We start from the raw sequence: 27,264 nt of genomic DNA, 5'->3' as shown, positions 1-27,264 counted from the left end.
CCCATGCCACAGGCTGCCTGTTCATTGTGTTGACTGTTTCTTTGGCTGTGCAGAAGTTTTTTAGTTTGATGTAGAGCCACTTATTTATTTGTGCTTTTGCTCCTTGTGCTTTTGGTGTAATATCTAAAAAAATCATTATCAAGACCAACATCAAGAAGGTTTTCTCATAGGAGTTTCATAGTTTCAGGACTTACTTGACTCCATTTTGGGTTAATTTTTGTGAGCATGAAAATACGGGTCCAATGTCCTTCTTCTGCATGTGATTATCCAGTTTTCCCAACACCATTTATTGAAGAGACTATCTTTTTCCCATTGAGTCTTCCTAGCTTTCTTGTTCAAATATTAGTTGACCGTATATGTGAGGGTTTGTTTCTGGGCTCTGCAGTCTGTTCCATTGGTCTATGTGTCTACTTTTCTGCCAGTACCATACTGTTTTGATTACCATAGTCTGTAATCAGGAAATGTGATGCCTCCAGTTTTGCCTTCTTTCTTTGGCTATTCAGGGTCTTTTGTAGTACCAAGTTTTAGGATTGTTTTTTCTATTTCTGCGAAAAATGCCACTGGAATTTTGATAGAAATTTCATTGAATCTATATATGGCTTTGGGTTGTATGAATGTTTTAACCATATTAATTCTTCCAATCCATGAACATAGGATATCTTTCCATTTGTGTCTTCTTCCGTTTCTTTCATCAGAGTCTTACAGTTTTCAGCATACAGACCTTTCACCTCCTTAAATTTATTCCTAGGTATTTTATTGTTTTTGATGCCACTGTAAATGGGAATGTATTTTTTACTTCTTTTTCAGATAGGTTGTCATTATTGTATAGAAACGCAACTGATTTCTGTATACTGATTTTGCATTCTACAACTTTCCCAAATTTGTTGATTAATTCTAACAGTGTTTTGTTTGAGTCTTTAGGATTTTCTATACATGAGATCATATCATCTGTAAACAAAAACAATTTTACTCCTTCCTTTCTGATTTGGATGCCTTTTATTTCTTTTTCTTGCCTGGATAGGACTTCCAGTACTATGTTGAATAGGAGTGGTGAGAGTGGGCACCCTTGTCTTATTCCTGATCTTAGAGGAAAAGCTTTCAACCTTTCACCACTGAGTATAATGTTAACTGTGGGCTTGTCACATATGGCCTTTATTATGTTGAGGGACATTCCTCCTACAATCAGTTTGTTGAGAATTTTTATCACGAAAGGATGTTGTATTTTGTCAAATGCTTTTCCTGCATCTGTTGAGATGATCATATAATTTTTATCTTTCATTCTACTAATTGGTATATCACTTTTATAGATTTGCATATGTTGAGCCATCCCTACATCCCAGGGATAAATCCCATTTGATCATGGTGTGTGATCCTTTTATTGTGCTGCTAAATTCAGGTTGCTAATATTGTGTTGAGAATCTCTGCATCTATATTCATTGGGAATATTGGCCTAGAGTTTTCTTTTCCTGTAGTGTACCTATCTGGCTTTGTTATCAGGGTAATGCTGGTCTTGTAAAGAGTTTGAAAGTGTTCTTTCCATTTCAGTTTTTGGGGAAGAGTTTGAGAAGGACTGGTATTAATTCTTCTTTAAATGTTTGGTAGTATTCACCATGGAAACCATCTGGTCCTGGGTTTTTCTTGTTGTTTGATTACTGATTCAATCTCCTTATTTGTTATTGATCCATTCAGATTTTCTATTTCTTCCTGATTCAGTCTTGGTAAGTTGCATATTTCTGAGGATTTACCCGTTTCTTCTAGGTTATCCAATTTGTTTGCACACAATTGTTCACAGTAATCTCTCATGATCCTGTGTATTTCTATGGTATCTGTTGTAATGTCTTCTTCATTTCTCGTTTTATCTATTTGAGTCTTCTGTCTTTCTCTTAGTCTAGCTAAAGGTTTGTCAATTTGTTTATTTTTTCAAAAAATATAAAAGCTCTTCGTTTCATTCATATTTTCTATTGTTTCTCTGGTCTCTTATTTCAATTATTTCTGCTCTGATCTTTGTTATTTTCTTCCTTCTGTGAACTTTGGGCTTAGCTTGTCCTTCTTTTTCTAGTTCCTAGAGGTGTAAAGTTAGGTTATTTGAGATCTTTCTTTTTTCCATGCATTTATCGCTATAAACTTCCCTCCTGGAACTGCTTTTGCTACCTCCCACAAGTTTTGGTATGTTGTGTTTCATTTTCCTTTGTTTCAAGATATTTTTGGATTTTTCTTTTGATTTCTTCTTTGACCCACTGGTTGTTCAGTAGCATGCTATTTAATCTCCACAGTCTGTGAATTTTCCAGTTTTCCTCCTGCTATTGATTTCTAGTTTCATAACACTGTGGTCAGAAAATATACTTGGTATAATTTCAGTCTTCTTAAATTTGCCAAGACGTGTATTGTGGCCTGTCATATGACCTATCCTGGAGAATGTTCTGCGCGCACTTGGCAAGGGTGTTTGTTCTGCTGTTGGATGGAATGTTCTGTATGTCTACTCGGTCCATTTGGTCTAAAGGATAGTTTAAGTCCAGCGTTTCTTTGTTGATTTTCTGCCTGGACGATCTATCCATTGTTGAAAGCAGGATACTATCATTGTATTATTGTTTATTTCCCCCTTCAGCTCTGTCAGTATCTGCTTAATATGTTTAGGTGTTCCGATGCTGGGTGCACATGTATTGTATTCACAATTATTACATCCTCTCGATGAACTGAAAGGGGTAACTGATCTGGAACAGACCAGAATTCCACACACAAAGAGTTAACAGTGCTGCAAAGGTAAGCATACATATGAATGCCTCTTCCAACAGAGTATACTCCTTAATGAGTCAGAAATTAAAATCAAAACTACTATTAAAAATCCAGTTTATTTTTAAAAAGTCATTTGTAAATTGTAACACCAATCTGAGGAGATAAGGCTGAGTGGGACTTGATGGTAAATTAGGCATAAAGTTCTTCAATTCAATAGGACACAGAAACTATACACAGTATTCATACAAGTATTTTCTGCCCTAGAACATCATTATTTTAAGGCAGGGGTCAGCATACTTTCTATCTAAGGCCAGATATTAAATGTTTTTAGCGTTGCAGGCCATTTGGTCTGTCACAGCTATTCAGCTCTGCTGTAGGAGTGCAAATGCAGCTTTGGATAACATGTGAGCAAATGGATATGGCCAGGACTGGCCCTGACTGTTCTAAAGCATCATGTCAGAAAAGGTCACTGGAGAGAAATCTTTTGGACTGAACTGCAGATTGTGGGTAAAGTGGTTTAACAGAAAGACTACACATCACTATAAACCATGTCCACACAATTTTGTGGTGGCTCTAGCAAACGCCCTAAGACCTGTCCTCCCTGCTATCTAATGAGTGTTATTTGCAACCTTTTTAACTAAAAGAACCCAAAGACCTCCAGTAGCAGAATCCTGACCTATTCTCTGAAATGGATTCTTCTGAAAATATAAAACAAGTTCTTTCAGAGTTTATTCTTCTAAGTTAGCTTCCTTACCGTGACAAACTACCAGAATAATTTTCATGATTAGTATGGTTAAAGATCATTTCAGAGGTTGTAAAAAATACCTCAACCAGGACCACTTTCAGCTCTCATCAAGAGAAAAGATGCAAAGTCATAAACAGAATTTGGCCAGTACTCAAAGGGACACTGTATCTCATCCTTTCTTTAGACTTCACAGTGTGAAGCAAAGTCCACACTGTGTACACAGAGTAAGACACGCTCATGCCCCTCCTCAGTCTAACATGAATCATCAAAGAACAGTCAGGTCGCCTAACTGCACCATGGGTACACAGCCCCAGAATGGCAAAAACAAGGAAGGACTGGCCCTCCTTTTGGCATCGGGCCTATTCTTGTGTGAGTATTAAGAGGGTATGTGATGTGGGTGATGATGACTAACGCTGTGCGGGTAGACCCAACCTTCCTATCACACTACAGCACACGGCCCTGCACAGCAGAGCCTCACCTACCCCCTAGCTTACCTTGCTTCTTCACTTGCTGCAGAAGAAGATCCTTCATGGCAGGCTCCTCTGCGAGGTCAGAGGGGACTTCCCCTTCACTGTTCACAACACCCACGCTGGCTCCATGGTTAATGAAATACCTGTGCAGACAAGGTCCAGAATCAAGGTTCTCTCTCCAGTCTAACATCAGCTTACACTCCTATCCCTGGGGTTCAATGCAGAGCACGGCCTCTGTTCTGGAGTTTTTCATGTAGTCCCAGATAAGGCATTCCACTGTTGATTTCTAACTCCACTAGCCTTCAATAACTAGGATCAAAAGCTTCCCTGTTTCTTGGTAAGAACAATGCCTACAAGCGGAATTTCCTTCACACCCATGTTCCTAACCCCCACCCTCTCATTCCCAGTGGACAGCAAGAGACTTTCTAAACATCACAAGGAAGACATGCAGCCCTAAAGCTCACCCACCATCCCTGGGGTCCAAACACAGGCTCCCAGAAGGACTTACTACACCTGTAATATTGAGAATGAGAGTTCCCAGAAGACATGTAATAAAGAAGTAATTCTCACAGAAACCTTCCCAATGCCACATTAAGAGTATATTAAGTAGTGTTGGGGCATGAAAACAGAAAAATAAAGGATGAATTAAAATTTTCATCAATCTGCCTAAATTACGCCTCCATAGAACTCTCTCTCCCTTCAACCAGCCATATATATGAAATCTACACTCTAAGAAGAAACTAAATTACTGAACAAATTGTTCTGTTCTAAATGATTAGATTCTATATTGAAATATAATACTTGATCCTAAAGAAGAAAGGTCTGACAATTTTAATACCTTACATAGATCCTTTTTGATTTTCAAAGTACTTTTACGTAAAATTATATAATGAGTCTTAAACAATTTTATGAAGTAGGCAAGGTGGGTACTATTAGGGGGCAAATAGCAGAGGTTATGCCCCAGTCTTTTGAATTCAAGTCTAGTTCACCTTGGCACTAAATCAAGTTACTTTTGGGAAAGTGAGAATCCCAATTATGCTGGGAGCTCTATCAAATATAAGTATTTAAAGGAGAAAGAAAAATTGTTTAAATTAAACTTCAACGAATCAACAATTCAGTAAGCATGTACTGGTCCCCTCCTGCGTTTAAAGGTGCCACATTTTAGACACTGTAGAATATCTTAAGAGGATAATCAATGCATGGCCACTGTATTCAAGGAGGCAGAGGAGAATCAACAAAGATTACATCAAGACCACGTTTTTGCTTTCTCATTGCCTAGTACCTAGTATAAACAGAGCTTCAATAAATGTTTTTAACTTACAGATTGATTCCACATATATGAACTCATCTCATTTTCAGCTTTCGCCATCTTTCCCTCACAGACTCAGATGGAAACAAACTCTTTCTCCTCCAAGGCTAACCTGCTCCATGTGTTTTCTTAATTGTACTGACGCCCAGTCCTCTGTCCATCTGTTGCCCCTCATTTCCCTAATCAAGAGCTCCTCTCTTTTGGTTTCTCCCCTTCAGGACAAAGAGGACATTCAACTTCACCTCCCCAACCCTGAAAAATCAAAATGCAAATAATATACACAGTAAGCACTCGATAAATGCTTTCTGGATGGAACTGTACCCTCCACTCCAATCAAACTCAACGCCTCACTGTCCCCAGACACACCCCACTGTCGCTGAGACTCTCCCACAGCTTGAGTCGTTTCTCCCAACCGATGAAACACCCTCCTCTTCTCCTTTCCCTGCTGGAAACTTTCCATATCTTTCGAGGTCCACTGACAATGCCTTTGCCTGTCCTCACCAAGCACATCTTCCCTCTCCTTCCTTGAACTCCGTCCTCCCCAGCACTGAGTCTGCACTTCTGTCATGACATACACGGACCTTGAGGCAACTGCCCCACCAGGCTGAAAGCTACTTCAGGACAACAGCTGTGTCTTCCTCACGGTTATCACTGTCATGAAGTCTGATATGCTCTTTCTTCTCCTGGCAATCCACAAATAGTACGTGAAGTAAATAAAACATCTTAACCACTCTGCTCTGACATCTATTCCATTCTTTACTGGATCAGGCACAATGTCACTTGGGCATACAGGCCCCTGCTTTTCCCTTTTCTGACAAGTTCTTAGACCCATGATCAAGACGACTCATTTCTAGAAAGTAATCTGGTTCAGAAAGAGATTCTTCTTAAGTAAGGCTACCTTCCTAAACCATTTTAAGGGTGAGAAGGAAACAGGAAAAACACTTTTACATGAACAAGAATCAATATCAACCTATGAGGTAAGATTTTTTAATTTATTATTATTTTTTTTATCTTTGGCCGCACCATGCAGCATGTGGGATCTTAGTTCCCTGAGCAGGGATCAAACCTGGGTCCCCTGCATTGGGAGCACAGAGTCTTAACCACTGGACCACCAGGGAAGTCCGTAAAAAGTAATATTTACTTTATTCCCGAGAATCTTTATAGTTACCTTGAGGCTTCAGAAATACCCATTAGCTCCGTAAATATGCCCTTTAGAAAATAAAGCCTCTGTGGGAATTCCCTGGTGGTCCAGTGGTTAGGACTCACTGCCGAGGATACGGGTTCAATCCCTGGTCGGGGAACTAAGATCCCACAAGCCACGTGCAGTGCGGCCAAGAAAGACCGAAAGAAAATAAAGCCTCTGTATTCTTCTTAACTCATCATTGATATAAGGTCTTTTTGCTACTATTCTAAGGGGGGGGAAGAAAGAAAACAAAATGTGTTCAAAAACTCAGAATAAATTAGCACCCCAATAAACTATAAAGCCAAACTAAATGCTGTACCCTTGGGTCAATCTGCTTCTAAGTTAAACACTTACTGGTAATAGAAATGAAAAACATCCCGCTAACTAGCAATAAGCCTGAACTCAAATCAGTAATAAAGAGCCCCTAAACCTCTTTTTAAAAAATATGTCACACTGAGTTCAAATATGAGACAAAAAAAGGTCATCATGGAACACGGAACAGAACGCACTTACATTCTTCCCTAGAAAGCCAGTTTGCCTTTTCTTTGTTTCCACTCCCTCGAAATTTAGAGTTTCTAATGATTCCAGGAATAAGAGTATAGAGTTTAAGGTCTTTAAGATACAAAAAGAAAAATGACAAAATGATCAAATGCTAATCGTATCTGAAACACTGTTCAGAGGCCCTGAGGTGAGCCAACCAGAATGAGTAGCATAAGCAACGGGGTTCTTTCGTTGTCCAGAACATGCTGCTGCACAGACGAGTATGTAAGGATGGTCAGGTGGATACTGGCTAAGGGTGACGCGCAGCAGAAGGTAAGGAGGGTCGTTCCCGCCACCCCACCACACAAGGGGGTCTGGTCCAGCTCAGCTTTCCTGGCCAGACTTTCCTGTCTGACTACTAATGCCCTGTATGAGGAAACAGTAACTCTCACCAATTCATTTCACTCAAGGTAATATTTATTTGGGCAAGAGACACTTAAATTGTGAACTTATTTCCAAAGGAACTATGTTCATCCACAAAGATGAGATAAAGAAACAACTGTGAAAAAGCATTTACAATCATCCTCTGTACTCAGCTTCACAAAAGGAAGAAAAAAGGGCCTCCGTGGATTACGCCAACACGAGGGGCCCTAATTCCAAGTGTGAGCTCTGCCTGTTACCGTCCAATGGAGAAAAGTGAAATCCTTGAATGTAATGAGATTTGGTACCTCAAAATCACAAACAAGCCACCTGAACAAATAATCAAATATCAATGATGAGGGACTAACATGTTCTATAAATGTTTCTTAGATACAGCTTTCAAGTGAAAATGGAAACCTCTGAGGAAGCCTCCTTAACTCCTGGGCATCGGAACGTTGGTGAATGGGTTAGGCTGAGAATCAGAGCCCGCCCGTGAGACGCTGCGAAGGGGCAGCCCGGCGAGAGGAGGCGACTGATTCACGGAACCAGAACAGAGACAGGAGAAAACCGCACTGCTGACTCCTGCTGGCGGTGGGGCCAGTCCAGCCGCCCGCTTTTTAGAACAAGAAGCCCAGTCAACACCAGTGCTTCGGCCTGATCTTTCTCTGGCTCTGACCCTGCCGTTGTCTGACCTCCCCCACTGGGCACCCTCCCCCAGGACACCCGGGCAAAGTAGTTTCTGTGGGAGGCCATTCCCAGGCCTCTGCAGAGCTGTTTGCTGAACAGAAGAAATGTAACGGAGCTCTAATCCTACTAAAAGGGGCCTTAAGACAAGCCAACTGGATCTTCAAAGGACCAGAGCATATCATGATTTTATTTAGAGAACTTACCTTAGCAATCTACACTTACCCTCATCTAGAATACACTCAACTGCCTCATTTTAAAGATGTTTTAAGTGCCAACGTCTCTTTCTATTTAAAAATAACCTCCCTGACCACTCCTTCATTCAACAGACATCTACTTAGCGCCCCTTCCAGCCCAGACACTATGTGGTTGGGATTCTTCTGCCCAGGGAGGGGCCCCGGCTGTGCTGGAGGCTGGTCTCAATGAGGGCCGGGCGGAGGGTGCGTGCCCCTCCCACCCTTCCTTTGCTCGGATGCTTGGCTCTCACTCTTCTGCTATTACCTATGTGAATTCTGTGACCAGCAGCCAGGCATTCTCCACCTTCATTTGTATTAAGCACTGCTTTTTAAAAAAAAAACAAAACAAAACAAAACAATAAAACAGGTTTACAAAAAAGTCCAAAAAAATTCTCTAGGCCTGCCTACATGTGTCCAGTTATAGTCGCTCAAAAAGTCAACCCAGAGCTTCCCTGGTGGCGCAGTGGTTGGGAGTCCGCCTGCCGATGCAGGGGATGCGGGTTTGTGCCCCGGTCTGGGAGGATCCCACATGCCACAGAGCGGCTGGGCCCGTGAGCCATGGCCGCTGAGCCTGCACATCCGGAGCCTGTGCTCCGCAGTGGGAGAGGCCACAACAGTGAGAGGCTCGCCTACTGCAAAAAAAAAAAAAAAAAAAAGTCAACCCAGACAGTGCAACAAACAGAAGCCACCTCTGCATATCCCAACAAATATGAATTACCTGAAAATAGAAGCAAACACAAAATTTCAACTAAAAAAACTATAGATTTAGCAGCTATGTAAAACACAGTATCAATTATTCCTTAAAAATAATTCAATTTCCTGCTTTTATAATTTGTAGTAAAGAGAAATTACTGCTATTTATGAAATTCAAATTCTTTTTTTTTTTTTTTTTTGCGGTAAGGGGGCCTCTCACTGTTGTGGCCTCTCCCGTTGCGGAGCACAGGCTCCGGATGCGCAGGCTCAGCGGCCATGGCTCACGGGCCCAGCCGCTCCGCGGCATGTGGGATCCTCCCGGACCGGGGCAGGAACCCGTGTCCCCTGCATCAGCAGGCGGACTCCCAACCACTGCGCCACCAGGGAGGCCCTGAAATTCAAATTCTTAAGAGTGAAAGAGAAACGAAGGCTATCCTACAAGCACCCCACCAGTACAGAGACTCACTCTGCTATGTTGAGGTAGCCACAGGACGCTGCTGCGTGGAGGGGTGTCCAGCCCTCGTTGTCTTGCTGGTTTACATTGGCTCCATTCTCCACCAGAAACTTCACCATGTCCAAATTTTCGTCAATACAAGCCTGAAAAGAGAAGTCCATCCATTTACTCAACAAGCACTTACTGAGTTCTACACCGTGCCAGACACTGCTCCGGGCACGGACAATGCAGCAGCGCTGATGAAATATTAATTTCCACTTCTTGCACCCTGATGCAAGTGTCCAGAGTGTGACTTCTCAGCTTTGTGATCTGATGCAAATCCCTGAATTCTTCCCATACCTCAGTATCCCAGCTGTGCAACAGGTCTAATGACATTTAGTCTTGTTCATAGTGCTGTTAGGGTTAAACGAGGAGAGTGACTTACTCTAAATGGGTGGAGCTGCCTCGTCATTATAAAGAAAAGGGGGGATGTTAGGAACCACTGATTGGCCCATGAATTTTAAAGGAAAATAGTCACATAGGATCAAATGCAACTTTCTCACTGGGAAGTTGCAGTTTATCTTCTAGGGTCGCTAAACTATCCCCACTTTGATGAGAAAGGGTGCAGTGATCCTTCAAACAGAAGAAATGTATCTTCTTTTCATGTATCTTCTGAATAGCTGCAGACAGTATGGCAAAGTACGTTTGCAGTTGTGGTTGGTTAGGCATCCTTAGCTGCCCAACTCACAGCAACAATTAGGAGAAGGCAGAGAGGCTTTCTGAATAAAGGCTTCAGGGCTACCAGAAGCCTAAAAGGAACAGTCACAAACAGCAGTGAGGCGTGCCAAGACCCAAAGGCCATCTAGACTATCTACAGAGTAAAAGGAGGCAAAAAGCCCACACCCATAAAAGTGATCATCATCAAGGCTTAGGTGGATCCAAAACAGCTGAGACAATTCAGGACTAGAAACAAATGAGACTTCTCTTTCTAAAACTTGTCTCTTAACCCCCTCCGTTTCAAAAAAAAAAAAAAAAAAACAGGTTAAAGCTTTAGCTGAAAAACAATTATCTGGGTCAAAATGATTTTTATAACGATATTAATACATGATTTGCCTTTTCTGCTGTGTTGACATTTGCACTAACAATGCAAAGCCATGGTGGGGAGAACTCCTGGAGACTTTGCACAAGTCAAGGGAGGCACCAGAGGGTGCGGGTGCTGACTGTACTCTTCCTGGCCACATGCTCTCAAGCAAAACAAAACCCAAAAAAGGCCAGTGTCACTCAAGAATGACCTTAATGAAGCAGTAAACATTATTAATTTTATTAAACTGTAAGTGTTCTTAATATTCTGTGTGACAAAACAGCAGGCACACATAAAGCCCTTCTCCACGTAACAAAGCACAGCGCCATCTCTAAGCAAAAAGCTCCTGTGCATCTGTTTGAGCTGCGAGATGGACGAGCAGCTTTTCCACAGATGCTATTTTTCCTCAAAAGAGCAACCGACAGGTAAATTATGATGATTAAGACTTGAAGACGAACAAGGTGAGCCTGTCACTTCAAAGAAAAAAAACCTAATATTTGTTGCCAATGATAAAATTTGACCATCCAATTAAAATCAGAATTTTGGGAAACATACCCACTACCATGAGTTTGACAGCTTCCTAATACTCAGTTTTCTGATGTGGTCAATAGGATCATCAACAAATGTGGTCTTTTGATATTATAGACTGAAACGTATTAACATCTGGAAGATGTGCATAACTCAATGAACCCATATTTTCCACATAATCAGATGCATGGTGTGAGAAAATCATGCATGGGTAAAAGATTCATTCAAAATACAAGTTAGACCACTGGATTTTAATATCTCAAAGTAAGAAAAGTCCACTGACATGGTTTCAGATTCCACACTGCAACTAACATTTAAGAAACTACTATATACTTCCTGGCGTTTTAGTATAGTGCCAAGAAGAATGCCCATAATTGTCTGGACAGACTATTAAAATACTCCTCCCTTTTCCAAATAGACATTCATGTGAAGCCAGATGTTCTTTATATACTTTAACCAAAACAATGTATCACAAGACTGAATGCAAACACTAAAAGATTTGTAAAAATGTAAAACAATGCCACTCTTCTCATGCCACCATGTCAATGGACTTTTCTTACTTTGCTTTTGTTTTTGAAAGTATATAGCTCTTTTCAATTAAAATATGTGATTTAGGGCTTCCCTGGTGGCGCAGTGGTTAAGAGTCCGTCTGCTGATGCAGGGGACACGGGTTCGTGCCCCGGTCCGGGAAGATGCCACATGCCATGGAGCGGCTAGGCCCGTGAGCCACGGCTGCTGAGCCTGCGCGTCCGGAGCCTGTGCTCTGCCATGGGAGAGGCCACAACAGTGAGAGGCCCGCGTACCGCAAAAAAAAAAAAAAAAAAAAATGTGGTTTATATGAACATGTAATGGGTTATTGCTATTTTAAATGAATTAATAATATTTTCAAGATTTTTCAGTAATATATAATAATACTTATGAACAAAAGCTCTTTGGGGTCCTGAATAGAGTGTACAGGATTTAGAGTGTACAGGATTCCTTAAATCAAACAGTTTGAGAATTGATGTCTTCAGTGAAATATACCAAGGGACATTTTATGGTGATAATGAGCAACAGTTTAAACAGCAAAAGATTACTGTGGGAAGAGTTCAAGCCAGAATTCAGAAGGTAACTACTACACTTAAGAAGCACCTATCCTACCAAGAGGACTTCAGGAAACCCCTCCAGATAAACCTCGTGTCAATCCCGCTTAGAAAAAAAGGATGGATGAAAAGCGGTTGATTCAACCTAGAGGATATTTAATTAGGCAAACTTGGTTACAAAATGACATCTTTATTCATTTTCCCCAAACCATTTGATACTCTTTTTACAATTAGTGAGATTAGCTAAACATCTCAACCGAGATTTGATTTGATGTCATATAATATATTCCTCCAACCTGATCTTTTGAGGCCAGACGACTTTTATAGCCAGTATTCACGACAGTCTCTTTTTCAACAAGCAGCTCCAAAAATTACATTTCTTCTATGATGTTTTCTTAGGTTGATCAATTTTGACAAGCTTTCCCCATTTATACTTCTTTACCAGGTAAAGTATTTCATAACTATTCATAACATTATAAACTATTTCATAATTATGATTATCACTAAATCTCTCATATACTGTATGTCTGCCAGTCTATAATCCCGCAGGGCAAGATTTAACCAACCCCTTGCAGAGTACCTCACTAAAAACTATTAATACTTTAACTGCGAGGATGGAAGAGGGCATTTAAAAAAATTTTTTTAAATTAATTTATTTTGGGTTGTGTTGGATCTTCGCTGCCGTGCGTGGGCTTTCTCTAGTCGTGTCAAGTGGTGGTTACTCTTCGTTGTGGTGCGCGGGCTTCTTATTGTGGTGGCTTCTCTTGTTGCGGAGCACGAGCTCTAGGTGCCCGGGCTTCAGTAGTTGTGGCTCGTGGGCTCTAGAGCGCAGGCTCAGTAGTTGTGGTGCACGGGCTTAGTTGCTCCACAGCATGTGGGATCTTCCTGGACCAGGGATCGAACCGCTTCCCCCGTATTGGCAGGCGGATTCTTAACCACTGCACCACCAGGGAAGTCCGAGGGCACTTCTCAAAAAGGTGCTGAAGTCCAAGGAGAAGAAAGTGTTTTAGAGGTTAAGTACACTCTCTGCCCGTGTAGTCATAAACTTCTGTGTCAGGAAGGTCAAATGTGCCATCTTGCCCTGTGTTAAGCAGCTGGGTCAACTGCTCCTTGCTTGGCTGCAAATGTATTTGGCTCTGACAGAACAGCCTGAACACTTAGCCAATGGCCACACCACCACTAGGCAGAATTTTGGAAGCCAGTGTTTTCAAGATGATTCTTCACCCTTTGCAGATGATGGCATCCAAATTCCAGAGGCTAAAATAACCCCAGCTAGTCCAGGTATCAAACAGGAGAAAACCTGTCTTTTCTCTTTCCTCCCCTCTTACTTATCTCCCTTCCTTTTCTTAATCTCCTTCACCCATCATAACTTTAGTTCTCTTCCTTTTCAGTTTCATAATTTCTGTCTATGAATCTTGAATCCTTGATACAGTATTTTTATAAGAATGACACTGTGAGGATGTCCGAGACAATAACTACAAAAAGCTGGCCTAATCTTCAATGTAATCTGACAAAGCATCAATCTCTAAAGAATCATTTCAGAGGAAACAAAGCAGGATAACTGTTAGGTGATTCCCAGCACCCTCCACAGAGTGCAGGGCAGTGGATTGTGAGAAGCGTCGGCTGTGGGGCCAGGCGGAGCCGGGCTCGTGCCCCAGCCCTGCCCGCGCGCAGAGTCTTGAGCGAGAATACGACCTGAGCGCCAGTGGTTCACCTGGAGCACAGGAACGCTGCCCACCCCGCAGGCCTTAGTGAGGGTGTAAGGAGACGAGCCCTTGGCAGAGCGCGGGGCACTGCTGTTGTCAAGCCGTGGTCTTAACAAGCAGCAGCAACTTCCCCAGGAGAAGGCTGACGTCGTACTTACTCCTCACCTACCACTGCCCTCCAGCTCCAGCGCCCCGTGGGAGGAAGGCAGCTTGGTTGCAAATGTCTTTGATCAAGCAAGGTTTGGGAGCCTGTTTGTTAATCTGACTTCAGGAAATTCCCTCTAGGGCCCAGGATCCTGCGGGTTCCTAAGGTCAGGAGCCACAGGACACAAGCAGTATGTCCACAGTTAACTAAAGAGGATCGTCGTCGGGCAGACCAGTCAACAAATTTGTAGGACAGTCACTCCCAGGACATATCTTGGAGTGACCGTCCTCTGTTCTTTGTTTTTGGTTTTGTTTTGTTTTTCCCTCCAGAAGAAAGACTATGACTAAAGTCCTGGAGGAGAGACACACAGTCCCTGAAACCCTTCTCCACTAAACAGTGACTAAATTTAGACGCCCGCTGCCCACGCCGTCTGCAGCTGTGCTTCTGACTCACGGGGACTAAGCCGGCAGGAGGAGCAGACTCGCCATCTACGAAAGCCGCGTCCGGGGCCGGGGCCCCCAGCACCGCGCCTCCACACAGGGCTGCGCGAGCCTTCCCCATACACGGGTCTTTCCTTTTCTTGAACCGGCAAGGAAGGCTAAACAGCTTTCTGATGTTACTTTTGACACCACTGGGAAAATTCTTCTTTGCATTTAACCCTATTCGTTCTGCTGTGGCTTATGTCCATTTCTTTCTATTTTCCTTCCCTAAAGACACGCAGAATATTACTAAAGTAACAACCTGTTCTAAGCTCCTGGAGAAAAGGAGATATTATTTAATTATTAGTCCAGAAAGCTATCAGAAAAATTGCCAGGTAATAATTTAAAGCTTCCTAAAATCAGCATGTCACAGTTCCCTGGCCATGAGAAGCTACCTCCGAGGAAAAATCCTTGATTTTACCAGTAAAATGGGAAAGAGTACCACAGTCCCTCATCTGTACCTAATACTGCTCTCTCTACAGCTAAGGCTGACGGTTGACCAGTGCCAGAGGTAATCTGGGAGTGCAGAGGCGGCCTTGCAAAACAAAGCCTCCTCCGTTCCCAGAATAGCCTGCAACCGTCACCGCCACCAAGCGCCACGGGTCCAAGCACTGACCTTGCTGCCGTGTCTCGGGACACTGCTCAGACTACCTGCCCGGGCCCAGAACGGCGTCTCCCCAACAAAGTCCCGTCCACCCCAGCACGGGGGACATGCTGACGCTGGTCTTGGGGCAGCGGGACGCCCACCTGTTTGGATTTTTCAGCCCACGCTTGCCTTGATTTCAACAAATCAGGTTGACAAAGGTGCTGGGAGATGATGATGCTCGTAACACATCCCCATATTCCATATCTTTAACTATGCTGTCCTTTAGGCTTCCAAACTTGTACAGTTCAATAATAATAATTTACATATAGTGTATATAACTCAAAATTTATATAATTCCCAAAATTATATAATTTCAACTTTATGATGAAAACCCTAAATGCTTGGAGATAACAGCAAAGAGCTTAATTTTGTTCACAAAAATACTTACCAGCCAAACACCCTGAATCACCTGTATGAGATTCTCAAGTCATTGCTAGCAACGCTAGCATGTAAATTCCACAAGGGCAGGGATCTTCGGCTCTTTGCTCACTGATATATCCCAAATACCTAGAACAGCACTGGGCACCTAGTAGGACACCAAAAGGTGTTTGTTGAATAAAAAGACGAATGCCCAAATGCACAGAAAGCCACATTTTCTATACATTCTGTTGATTCTCGGTTATCTGGACTCACCACAGACTTCTCTCCAGACTAATCCCACCAACATCACACGGCACATCCAAGTACGGGCTGGGGCTAGACTGAGGACGCTGTATATTGATGCCTCCCATACATTTTGTTGTGTTCACAGATCTCCGTTCCTTTGATGCAGTGTGTTGAACGGTGGCCCCAAAAAGATACGTCCATGTCCTAACCCCTGCAACTGGAGAGTGTGACCTGACTTGGAAAAGGGGTCTCTGCAGGTGTAATGAGGTGAAGGTCTTGAGGTGAGACCCTAAATCCAATGACAAGTGTCCAACTAAGAGGTAGGCAGGCAGGCAGGCAGGCAGGCAGGGGGAGATCTGACAAAGGCAGAAGAGGAGGTGGCAGTGTGACCACGGGGACAGAGACTGGAGTGATGCGGCCACAAGGAACGCCAACCGTCACCAGGAGCTGGGAGAGGCAAAGAACAGGTCTCTGCCCTGGAGCCTCCAGAGGCAGTGTGGTCCCATCAACACCCTGATTTCAGACTTCTGGCCTCCAGAGCTGTGAGACAATAGATTTCTGTTGTTTTAAGCCATGAAGTTCCTGGTGATCTGTTACAGAAGCCGCAGGAAATTAATACAACTGGCACGGAATAGGAAGTCAGAACCTAGAGAGCCTGCCACGTCCTCACCCCTTGGTACTAACAAAAGTCACAGCAGCGGATCACCCTTCTTTGCCAGATGAAAGCTGGTCAAAAAATTAATTATACCACTTCTTAAGATACAGCTGCATTTAACAGAAGGTTTTTCAATCAACTTTCAGCCCAAAGAGCAATTGCCCTGGAAGAGCTGACCAAGTGCTTGCGTTAGGCATGCTGCTGCAGGTGCTCTGGCCGAGGACTAGAGCTGAAGCTCGGGGGGCAGTGAGTGAGCGGACTCACTCATTCATGGTGAGTCTGCTGTGGATCCAGCGGGTCTGAGCTCAAAGTCCCCTTGCTACAGCAGGGCAGTCTCACTGTGTGACAAGAATTCAGACGAACAGATTCAAGGTGATAGAGAAGTCAGTACATTTGGAAATCTCAACCATCAGCAGATCAGCACGAGAAGGCTTTACCTTACTGTAGTTCATACCACCTGACCCAGTGCTTGAGTCAAGCCTTCCATTCCGACCGTGATACAGTGTAACCACTACTTAAGTGAGAATCATAACAGCAGGCTGCTCCAACAGACAGGTGACCCAGCCACTGTTAGCTCTGTGTGAAAGACTCACAGCCCCACTGGCACAGACAGTTTGGCTCCCAGATGGTGAGAACTATATTTGATTATGTACTCAGTGGTCAGGCAGGCTCTGGACACAGATCTGAGGCCTTTCACGAGAGAGAGCCAACATAGACATCAGAAGGAAAGAATTTTCCATGGAGTGTACACTAAGGTTCTTGTTCTCGATAAACTGGCATATTATTCCCAGACTGTAAGTGTTCATAACTTGGGGCCAGAGAACACCTTCCTTCAGTTAAGAGCAAGAATTATACTGTCTAAGGGTTGACCGTATTTAGATTTCAAAAATATGTTCATTCTGGGTTCTAACACAACATCCTCAAAGTGCCGCAGCCCTGACCCTTCTAATAATGTTTCCCTCAACCTTCCCCGTGCATTTAAATGAAGAAGATCCCATTAAGTTCTCTTACAGGTATCACCTTGGCAACTTCTGTACTATAAAGGCTATATACAGCTGACCTAACTTTTGTCATCAAGGCAGGTTTCTGAAAAGTCAAGAAGAAGAAAGAAGATGAAGAAAGGGCCCAGAAAATGAAAGCTGCATCTCCTCAAAGCCCATGATTATTCTCAAACAGAAGTTTTATAGTTCCAGTCTCCAAGTCTCTATCTGTCACTCACTGATAATCCCAAAATGGAGGAACAATAAATGAGGCCTAATAATTGTGGTAAATCCCAAGCAGGAGTTCCTCTCAGGTCAAAAGAGTGTGTATGGCTAAATCAGCCTGACACTTGTAGAGCAATAAGAAAGCCCTTGGAGAGATTACCTTCTTACAGATTGTGCACATAAGGGCTGAGGCACAGCAAGTCATGAAATGATTCACCTTAACAGACTAGATCAAAAGAGGTTCCTTGGGAAAAGTAGACTATAACAAAGCTGTAGAAGGAAGGAAGGAATGTGGCCGCTGGAGCAGTCAGCATTATGACTTCGCATTCTACAGATGCAGAAACTAGATCAGAAAAGTTAACTGAATTATTTAAGGTCATATACTCAGTTGTGGAACCACCTAAGTTTTCTACCTACCAATTTAGAGGCACCCAAAACGGTATTCATGGGCCATGCTCAAGATACCACTTGGCCCATGGAACTTTTTTTTTTTTCTGGCTGCGCTGTGTGGCATGCGGAATCTTAGCTCCCCAACCAGGGATCAAACCTGTGCCCCCTGCATTGGGTGTGGGGAGTCTTAACCACTGGCCCGACAAGGAAGGGTGTGTGTGTGTGTGTGCGTGTGTGTGTGTGTGTGTGTGTGTGAACATTTTTAATACCTGTCCTAAAAATGACGTTGCTTTAGCATATACAAGGTAAACTGACATTAGTCTAGCTCTGCAATAATTTCATATGAGGAATGTGGCCAACTGGTTGATGTGAGTTGGTCACTCCTGACTAGACTAAATGCAAAACACAAAGATCCCATTTAAAGTGCCTGGGGCTTCCCTGGTGGCACAGTGGTTGGGGTCCGCCTACCGATGCAGGGGACGCAGGTTCGTGCCCCTGTCCGGGAGGATCCCACGTGCCGCAGAGCGGCTGGGCCCATGAGCTGAGCCTGCGTGTCCAAAGCCTATGCTCCGCAACGGGAGAGGCCACAGCAGTGAGAGCCCTGCGTACCGAAAAATAAATAAATTAATTAAATTAAATTAAATAAAGTGCCTGGGTTACCACTCTGTTTATTAGCATGAGTCTAGATTAGAAACCTCCCTCACAGCTTGGCTACCTGTCCTAACCGCAGCCCAAGGTCCACCCTGCTGCCAGTTGGCATGTAAACTGCCGTCCCATGAAGAGGGATTTTTCTATTTAACTCCAGATCACTCCGTGCCCATAAACAAGTGTTTCACAAGCCACAAGAGTACGGTCTGAAAGCAAGGGCACGGGCAATGTTCCACGCTGTCAAGTAAGCCTCAAAAAAAGGAAGGCAGGCAATTCTGGGACCTGAGCTGGGTAAGGAGTAAAAGCCACAAAGAAATTACAGGAAGGTCAGACTCTCAAAGTATAAATCAGTACAGCACATTTTATTCCTAAAAGAAGACATTAAACACGAAGTTATTATTTTCCCAGCCTTTTCATCCAGAGTTTTGCATAGGCAAAGCTACTACTATATTAGTCCGTACCACTTACCGTCATGTCTTCCCAGGGGCAGAGTCTTGCAGTGCACAGGCAGCAGGAAACACGACCACACGACCCTACTAGGTGCGGTGCGGTAGTCTGCAGTGCGGACTATGGAATGAAGACTGCCTGGTCAGGGGCGTCCCTGGGGGCGTGGCGGTTGAGAGTCCGCCTGCCGCCGCAGGGGACCCGGTTCGTGCCCCAGTCCGGGAGGATCCCACATGCCGCGGAGCGGCCGGGCCCGTGAGCCATGGCCGCTGAGCCTGCACGTCCGGAGCCTGTGCTCCGCAACGGGAGAGGCCACAACAGTGAGAGGCCTGCGTACCGCAAAAAAACAAAACAAAACAAAACAAAAGACTGCCTGGTCAAACCCTGGGACGACCAATCAGTAGCTCTGTGTCTTGAAACAAGCGATCTCTGTATGCTTCCGTTCCCTCATCTGCAAAATTATCGTACCAATCACAGTACCTACGTCATGGGTCACAGATAAGCTAAGGTACACAAAAGCACTTAGTGCCCAGTATATAGTTTGATGCTATGGAAGTGTTAGCTGCTACTGTGACTATTATCAGTATATTATTATTTTTGTTTAGTCTCTAAGAGCACAAGAAAGGGCAAAATTTATATACTTCATTTAAAATAAACACAATATAGTATAAACTCTATGTAAGTTCCAATAGATGCCAACAGGCCACAGAAGTCGGGTTCTGTTAGCAAGAAAGAGAAGGAAGTAAACGAGAGGTGGGACTAGAGGAAAGGGAGGACAACGAGCCAGGACTGGAAGGAGAGCTCACACGGGGCTTCGGGGCCGCAGACCAGGTTTTACAAACGTAACAGAGCCACTGCTGTAGAGGCCCATCAGGTCTGCTGTCAGCACAGGCAGAAAATCTGAGAAGACAGATTTAAGTTGCAAACCCAACACTGACACATCACCAAAGAACAGGTTAAGACTTTATCTTGGTGACGTGTCCCTTGAGTGTGAAGCACTTCTCACTTATTCACGTAACAAACATTTACTGAGGCCTATACTATGCCAGACACAGTCCTTAGGAAGAGAGGCAGGAATCAAAAATGAGTAAGACTTTACCATTTAGTGGTAGAAAAAGTCATTTAACTGATACATGCAAGAGGAATCATACTCTAACATAAGAGAGACATGTACAGTGTTAGAGCTCAGAGTAAGATGTCACTAACTTTGTCTGGGGGTGACAGGGAGCACCTCCCCAAATGGTTATTATTCACCTGCGTCATAAATGAGGAGGTGTCGCCCGCTGAAAACGCAGGGATAGAGAGAATCAGAAGAAAGGGAACAGGACTCACAAAGGTCCAGAGGAGAGGAAAACAAAGTTTTTTGGAATGTTGAGAAGTCTGGCATGTTTGTACTCAGTCGGGGGGCGGAGGGGGGCATACATGAACATCTGAACAGGGCTTCCATCTGCCAGACTGAAGAGTTTGAACTTGACCCTGCAGGCTAATGGGACATGGAAGGAGGAGAGGCTGGTAGGGTAGATTGGCAGCAATGAAGGCCCGTATCCCCCTGTGAAGACTTTAACCTTATCTTGAAGGCGGCAGGGAGGGCCTGAGGTTCTGAAGCCAGGGGGTGAGAGCATCAAAACTGTCCGAGAGTGAGAACTGCAGCGAGAACAGGAAGCCTGACCTGCGGCAGGGAAAACTCCCCACGGAGACATCTCTTGGGAACCGCAACCGCGGCCAGGGAGGATGAGGTCCCGAAGGAGCGCACTGTCGGTAGAGACAGGGCAGGGACGGGTCTGAGGAGCTCCCGAGGCGGAAGGGACAGGGTGGCCGGCCGGAGCGCCAAAGGTGAAAAGGGGTCATGACGCAGGCTTTCAGGAGCTTAGGACCCTGCGTGGACCGTGACACCACGGAGCCAAAACAGGGATTCTAAGCAAGTCTTAGAAGTCTTTTCTGCGCCTGATCCCCAGGCAGCACTGATTTCCCTCAAGGCCTCCGTGACTTCCGTGTGCAGCGGGCACTGCCTGCTGCCCTGCCCCTCTGACACCCCCCCCCAAGCGAGCCCAGGAAAAGCAAGGCCAAGAAGCCTGAGCTCGCAGCTTCCCGGCCCCGCAGCTAAGCCCCGGCTGGGTCGGTGTCAGGAGGGCTGTGGCCCGGCCCTGGCAAAGCATTATTGAACAGCAGCCCATAGAGCTGGGGAGCTGAGGTTACGGATCGGGTCTCAGCTGCAGCTGAAATCTCTAGTCTAAAGTCACGTGTCACTGACAACAGCGGCGACTCTACAACTCAAGAGAACACCTCCGATTTTTTCTCTGAAGTTTAAATCTCTGGGGTAGGAAAGGAGTTGGTGAATTAAAAGCATTTTGTTGGGCCCATGTGGCATTATAAAAAAAGATTTTTCACATTAAAAGTTCCAATTTGAGGCTTTTAGAAAACAAGAACACTTGGCCACGCTGGGGCCAGATTCCCACACAGCGACGAGCGTCTGGAGCCGAGGAACAGTTGCCGCCTCCGGGCAGAGCGTGAGCTCCGGACGCCCCACCAGCCCCACTGGGTCCCACCCTGCCCGCTACATGCCCTAGCCGCTTTCCCCAGGTACTGTAGCACGAAAACATTCAAACACACAGAGAAGTTCAAAGACCTTCAACGTCCCCCCAGCCTGCAGTCCACCACGAACCCTGCGCTAGACTTGCTGTACCACACACCCACCCCTCACCGACTCAGACCTTCTAACAACTCCCCGAAACCCTTCACCATGCATATCACAAACTAGCGCTCAATGCGTGCGTACAGCCTTATTTTTCTTTTGAGGTAGATTCTGCACACGGGGAAAGCACACACCTTATGTGCTTCACTCACTGGGCAGACAAACGTCTGCACTCGTGCTGCGCATCGCTGTAGGTGTCCGAGCTGCATCCCTGAGGCATCTGACCCCTGACACAGAGGAGTGCTTTCCAACTTGCTCTGACCTCTGCACTGCCTGCGGCCAAGGAAACACTGGCTACGAGCAGAATCAGTTGACCTTTCTTAAGGCAGCATCTTATTTCTGCTGGGCCTTAACAGACCAAATCTGGGTATAATCAATTCTTGTTGTTGCTGTTGTTTTATTAGAAGTATTGCATTTTAAAAAATTGAAGTATAGTAGGGAGTTCCCTGGTGCTGTAGTGGTTAGGACTTAGTGCTTTCACTGTCGTGACCCAGGTTCAATCCCTGGTTGGGGGAACTGAGATTCCACAAGCTGCACAATGGGGCCTAAATAAATAAATACATAGATACATAAATAAATTGAAGTATAGCTGATTTACACTGTTGTGTTAGTTCCCTGGTGAGCCAAGTGACTCAGTTATACATATATATATTTATATATATATATATAATTTTTCAAATTCTTTTCCATTATGGTTTATTACAGGATATTGAATATAGTTCCCTGTGGTATACAGTAGGTCCTTGTTGTTTGTCTATATTATATATATTAGTGTGTGTACGTTAATCCCCAACTCCTAATTTATCCCTCCCCCCCTCCCCTTTGGTAACCATAAGTTTGTTTTCTATGTCTGTGAGTCTATTTCTGTTTTGTAAATAAGTTCATCTGTATCATTTTTTTTAGATTCCACATATAAGTAGTATCATATATTTGTCTTTGGCTTACTTAGTATGACAATCTTTAGGTCCATCCATGTTGCTGCAAATGGCATTATTTCATTCTTTTTTATGGCTGAGTAATATTCCCGTGTGTGTGTGTGTATGTGTGTGTGTACGTACACCACACCTTGTTGATGGACATTTAGGTTGTTTCCATGTCTTGGCTATTGTAAACACTGCTGCTATGAACACTGGCATGCATGTAACTTTTTGAATTAAGAGTTTTCTCCAGATATATGCCCAGGAATGGGACTGCTGGATCATATGGCAAGTCTATATTTAGTTTTTTAAGGATAATCAATTTTGCTGATAATATAAATTCACTATTGGGGCTCAAAGAGAAGGTAATAGTGGTTAAGACTTTAGAAATCTAAATAACTTTTTTTTTTTTCCTGAAAGCATCAATCTAAATAATTTAAGAAACATGGCCTATAGTCCAACTCTCAGACTGCTATGTCCTGGAGGTAAGGCAGTGGAATGCATAGTACAAATCAATAAATAACACAAACATCCCTTGAGGTCACACACGGAAGAGTTAGACTCCACCCTCTCTGACTAGCTTAGTGGTATTGCCAAGGTAACAAGGAGAGCTTCTGTTATTTACTTGTTAAGAGAAGGCATTACTAAGCCCAGGAAAAGATCAGGAATAGCAAAAAGAAACCTCCTCATGTTCCAAAGGTAGAATAATGAACAAGTGAAAACCTGAAAAAAGGATTAAAAATTTACTTCAGTCGAAGACATAGCCCAGCTATGCAATGGCATCCCTTTATGGAAATAAAAATGAGAAATGGGGGCTTCCCTGGTGGCGCAATGGTTGAGAGTCCGCCTGCCGATGCAGGGGACGCGGGTTCATGCCCCGGTCCAGGAAGATCCCACATGCCGTGGAGCGGCTAGGCCTGTGAGCCATGGCCGCTGAGCCTGCGCGTCCGGAGCCTGTGCTCCGCAACGGGAGAGGCCACAACAGTGAGAGGCCCGTGTACTGCCAAAAAAAAAAAAAAAAAAAAAAGAGAAATGTCCCTGTCTCCTTTGATGGCAAGTGCTTACTTATCTGTAATCCAATCCCAGACTCCTGAAGCACTTGGCGGGCAGTGCACCCAGGATTAGGCAACCCTCGCCAAGGTCGGGGAGGTCAGCCGCTGCTGCAGACGTGTTGAAGGTGAATGGCAGCGTGGGCCCTTTCAACGGGTCTCCATCACCTCACTCGTGGACGGGCCGAGCCAAAGCATGAGCACAGGCACGTCCAGGACAGAGGTGGAGGGCACATTTCAGAACAGAAGGGGGGCGCAGCACAAGGTACGACACAAGCAGAAGATCCAACACAAATGCCAGAGCCCAGCCCGATCTCTCCACAGCGAAGTGTCCGAGCTGTTAAGAGAGCGAGCACCAAACTGGACCCTCCTCTGACCGCAGGGTTGATGGGAGGACATAAGAGATAACAAATACGAAAGCAGATGCTTAAAACGGTTAGTACGTAAATCCAAGTACTGCTGTTAACACACGGTCTTCGTGTGATTTTTATAAAACAAAACATACTATGAGGCAGTCTGGTGCATTGATTTAGAGCAGGGGATGGCAAACTTTCTCTGTAAAGAGCCCGAGAGTAAGTATTTTAGGCTTTGCAGGCCATATAGTCTCCCACACACACTCAACTCTGCCTGCCGTGTGAAAACAGCCATTGACAATACCAGTGAGGGTAGCTGTGCTCCACGAAAATTTTATGGATACTGAAATTTAGATTCCATATAAATTTCACGTCACAAAATATTGTTCTTCTTTTTCTTTTTTCAACCAATTAAAAATGCAAAATCCATTTTCAGCTTGTAGGATGTACAAATCCAGGAAGTGGGCTGGATCTGGCCTGTGGGCTCTAGTTTGCTGACACCCAATTTAGAGCATTGGCCAGAAAGCTTGAGTTCAAATGCCAGCTGTGAAATTTAATGGCTCTAAGGCCCTAGGTAAGTTCCTTCTCTCTGCCTGGGCTACCTTACCTTTAAAAGAAGAATAACAGTAGTATTTTTCTCACAGTGTTGTTATGAGGACTACCTGACTTCATATGTGTACGGAGGTTGGAACGGGACCGGTCAACGTACCCGCTCATGCATGTTGCTATTATACGCCAGCTGTTATACGCCGTTACCATGACAAGTCTCCAAACGTGCCACATTTCCACACACATCTGCACACGCATTTCCTCTGCCTGGAATGTCTTCCCTGCTTAGAGCTTCTACGTGGTCTCAGTGACCTAGTCCACACATCACCTCCTCTATGAAGCCCGCCCTGCTGTCCCTCCCATCCTAGCAGGCTCAGTTACCACCACCCACGTCTCCAAGCGCCTTGCATCTTATTGTACTTATCTCTGACTGTCAACTTCCCCACCAGGCTAAATTCCTTCCAAGGAGACTGTGACTTACTAAGTGTATCCCCAGGCCTTAGAATAGCACTCTACACACAGAAAGCACTCAATACGCATTTGCTTAATGGTACCAGTAACTATTTAGAATGTAACCTGACACATCAAGTGTAACTAGGATAGAAATCTGCTGGTTATAGGACAAATGTGACTTTAACTAAATACGAAAACAATTCCTAATATCCCATTTCAATACAGTCAGTCACGTTAGCATTCATCCCCAGGCACGTCCAGTGAGCACAGGCACGTCCAGTGAGCACACACAGTGTGTCCTGGCACCGCTAGCTGGGAGCGGGAGTGTCAGAGTCCACACGGTGATGATCCCAATACCAGCTTTTAGTAATTCAGAGCTTCATCTCCCACCTCAATCTACACAAAGTGACCTGTGTTTGGTACCAGGGGAGAGAGTGGGTTGAACAACGAACTCTGAAACGGCACCAGTGTAGCACTGCATATGGCAAAGAGCAAGAAGGAAATGGGGAACCCTTTTCTCATCCTACTCTTAAACTCGTAAGGAAATAGTGATCAAAAGGCGTCACCAGGCCACTGAGAGAGGGATGCTTTCCGAGCTAGTCAGCATCCTAAGGGAAACCCAAGCACCACCATGCCACGCCCAGCAGGCCTGGGGAATCTGCCCCTCTGCCCAGACCTCTGCCAGGCAAGCTATGTGCTGCACCAGACGCAACACCCCCTCTGACGGAAGCACCCTTGTCCCCGGGAATACTGGGCTGCCCAGTGCGCCTGGCACACCGTCGCTTAAAGACGTCAAAACTGTTTTGGAAGAACAGGTTGGTGGGGGAGGGACTTCAAAGTAACTAAATGATGAACATTTCCTGAAAGGCAATTTAATGTCATCAAAATCAGTTAAATGTTGTAACAACTATGAAGAGAGTCCAGTGAAGACCCAGATCACCATCTATCAGGTGACACTAACATGCTGTCACACGGAGTAGGAGCCTTTCATCTTCTAAGTTAACGTCACATTTCTAAAATCCCAGCTTGTTGCTGTGGAAATGACATGACAATCTGTCCTTGGTTTTTGTGTTTTTGCTTTTTCTGGTGTGTGTATGTGCGTGTCTGTGTTCGTATGTATGTGTGAATGTGGTGTGTGTGTGTGTGTCTCTGTGACTAGGTCTGTGTGTGTGTGTAATGTGTATGTAGGGGGGTGTCTCTGTGTGTGTATGCGTGTATATGTATGTGTAGGTGTGGGTGTGGGTGTGATGTACCGACTTAGAATTGTCAGTTTCTCCAGAGGTCTCTTTCCTTCTTTTAGGCCATGAGATCATATCCTATGAAAATCTGCTGAATTTAAGGAACAGAAGACAACATACAGAAGATATTTCTGTTAGGACTATGCTGAATTCTTGTCATTGTCATTGTCATTACTATTATTATCAATATCGTTTTCTTCAGTGCCTGGAAATGGCTATTCATGTACAGTGCCTGAGCATTGCTCAATTTGGACACTCTGATGATCGCTAATTCTTAACAAGGTAATTCTAGACACATCATATCAACAACTTTTTTATTCCAATAATATATTACTGTAATAAAGTTGATCAACAGGATTGGGTTTTATTGTGTTTTAGAGCCAGATTAATTTCAGTGGAATAATAAGATATAAGTAAATTATAATATAATGCCATTCATCTTACCAGAATATTTAATACTTAAATATATTCCCATGGGTCTTCTCCACAGTCCTCTAAGGAAGGGTAAGGTTGGCAAGTAATGTTAACAATGGTGACGGCAGCCAGTATTTTTTGAGGACTATTTGAAGCTGGGCATGTGGACAAGAGATGGGAAGAGAATGGAGTGAAAAGAAGACCTAGCACCAAGCTTTGAGCCATTCTAGGGTGCACACCTTGAGTCTGGTGCCTTAGACCACTCGGCCATCCTGACATGCTGGGTGAGACGTTCTAGCCTTTAAAAACCACGTAGAAAAGGACATGCAAGCAAGGAAGGTGCAACCAGAGAAGAAAAGAGAGAAACACTGATCATGGAAGCCACAGGAGCAAAAGGTTTCAAGAAGGAAGGAGAGAGTGGTTGACGCTGCTGAGCATCAAGGGAAACAAAGAACAGAAATGTCAGCATCAGGCACACCCACAGGCCTCAGATGCCCTCGGCACGGAGTGCTTCAACGCAGCCACGAGGCAGAGGTGAGGCAGGAACGGAATGAAGAGTGAGTGGAAGGAAAGCACGGATAAGCCTTGGAAAATACAG

The 27,264-nt window shown here is 44.3% G+C and overlaps 1 protein-coding gene across 8 annotated transcripts in view; it reads right to left on the bottom strand.

Annotated features, from left to right (window-relative positions):
* The window catches only part of PPP1R12B (protein phosphatase 1 regulatory subunit 12B), a 199,641-nt gene that overhangs the window by 136,425 nt on the left and 35,952 nt on the right, over nucleotides 1–27,264 (bottom strand). For all 8 annotated transcript variants that reach the window (XM_060091508.1, XM_060091509.1, XM_060091511.1 and 5 more), the window contains exons 2-3: nucleotides 9,420–9,550; nucleotides 3,973–4,091 (exon numbers count right to left, since the gene is read on the bottom strand). In XM_060091508.1, the coding sequence (XP_059947491.1) occupies nucleotides 3,973–4,091; nucleotides 9,420–9,550 (250 nt within the window). The remainder of the gene's footprint in view (nucleotides 1–3,972; nucleotides 4,092–9,419; nucleotides 9,551–27,264) is intronic.

The sequence above is a fragment of the Mesoplodon densirostris genome, chromosome 2 (genome assembly GCF_025265405.1).
Source record: "Mesoplodon densirostris isolate mMesDen1 chromosome 2, mMesDen1 primary haplotype, whole genome shotgun sequence".
NCBI lineage: Eukaryota > Metazoa > Chordata > Mammalia > Artiodactyla > Ziphiidae > Mesoplodon > Mesoplodon densirostris.
The sequence above is the reverse complement of the archived record's forward strand: the minus strand, read 5'-3'. Positions and strand labels throughout refer to the sequence as shown.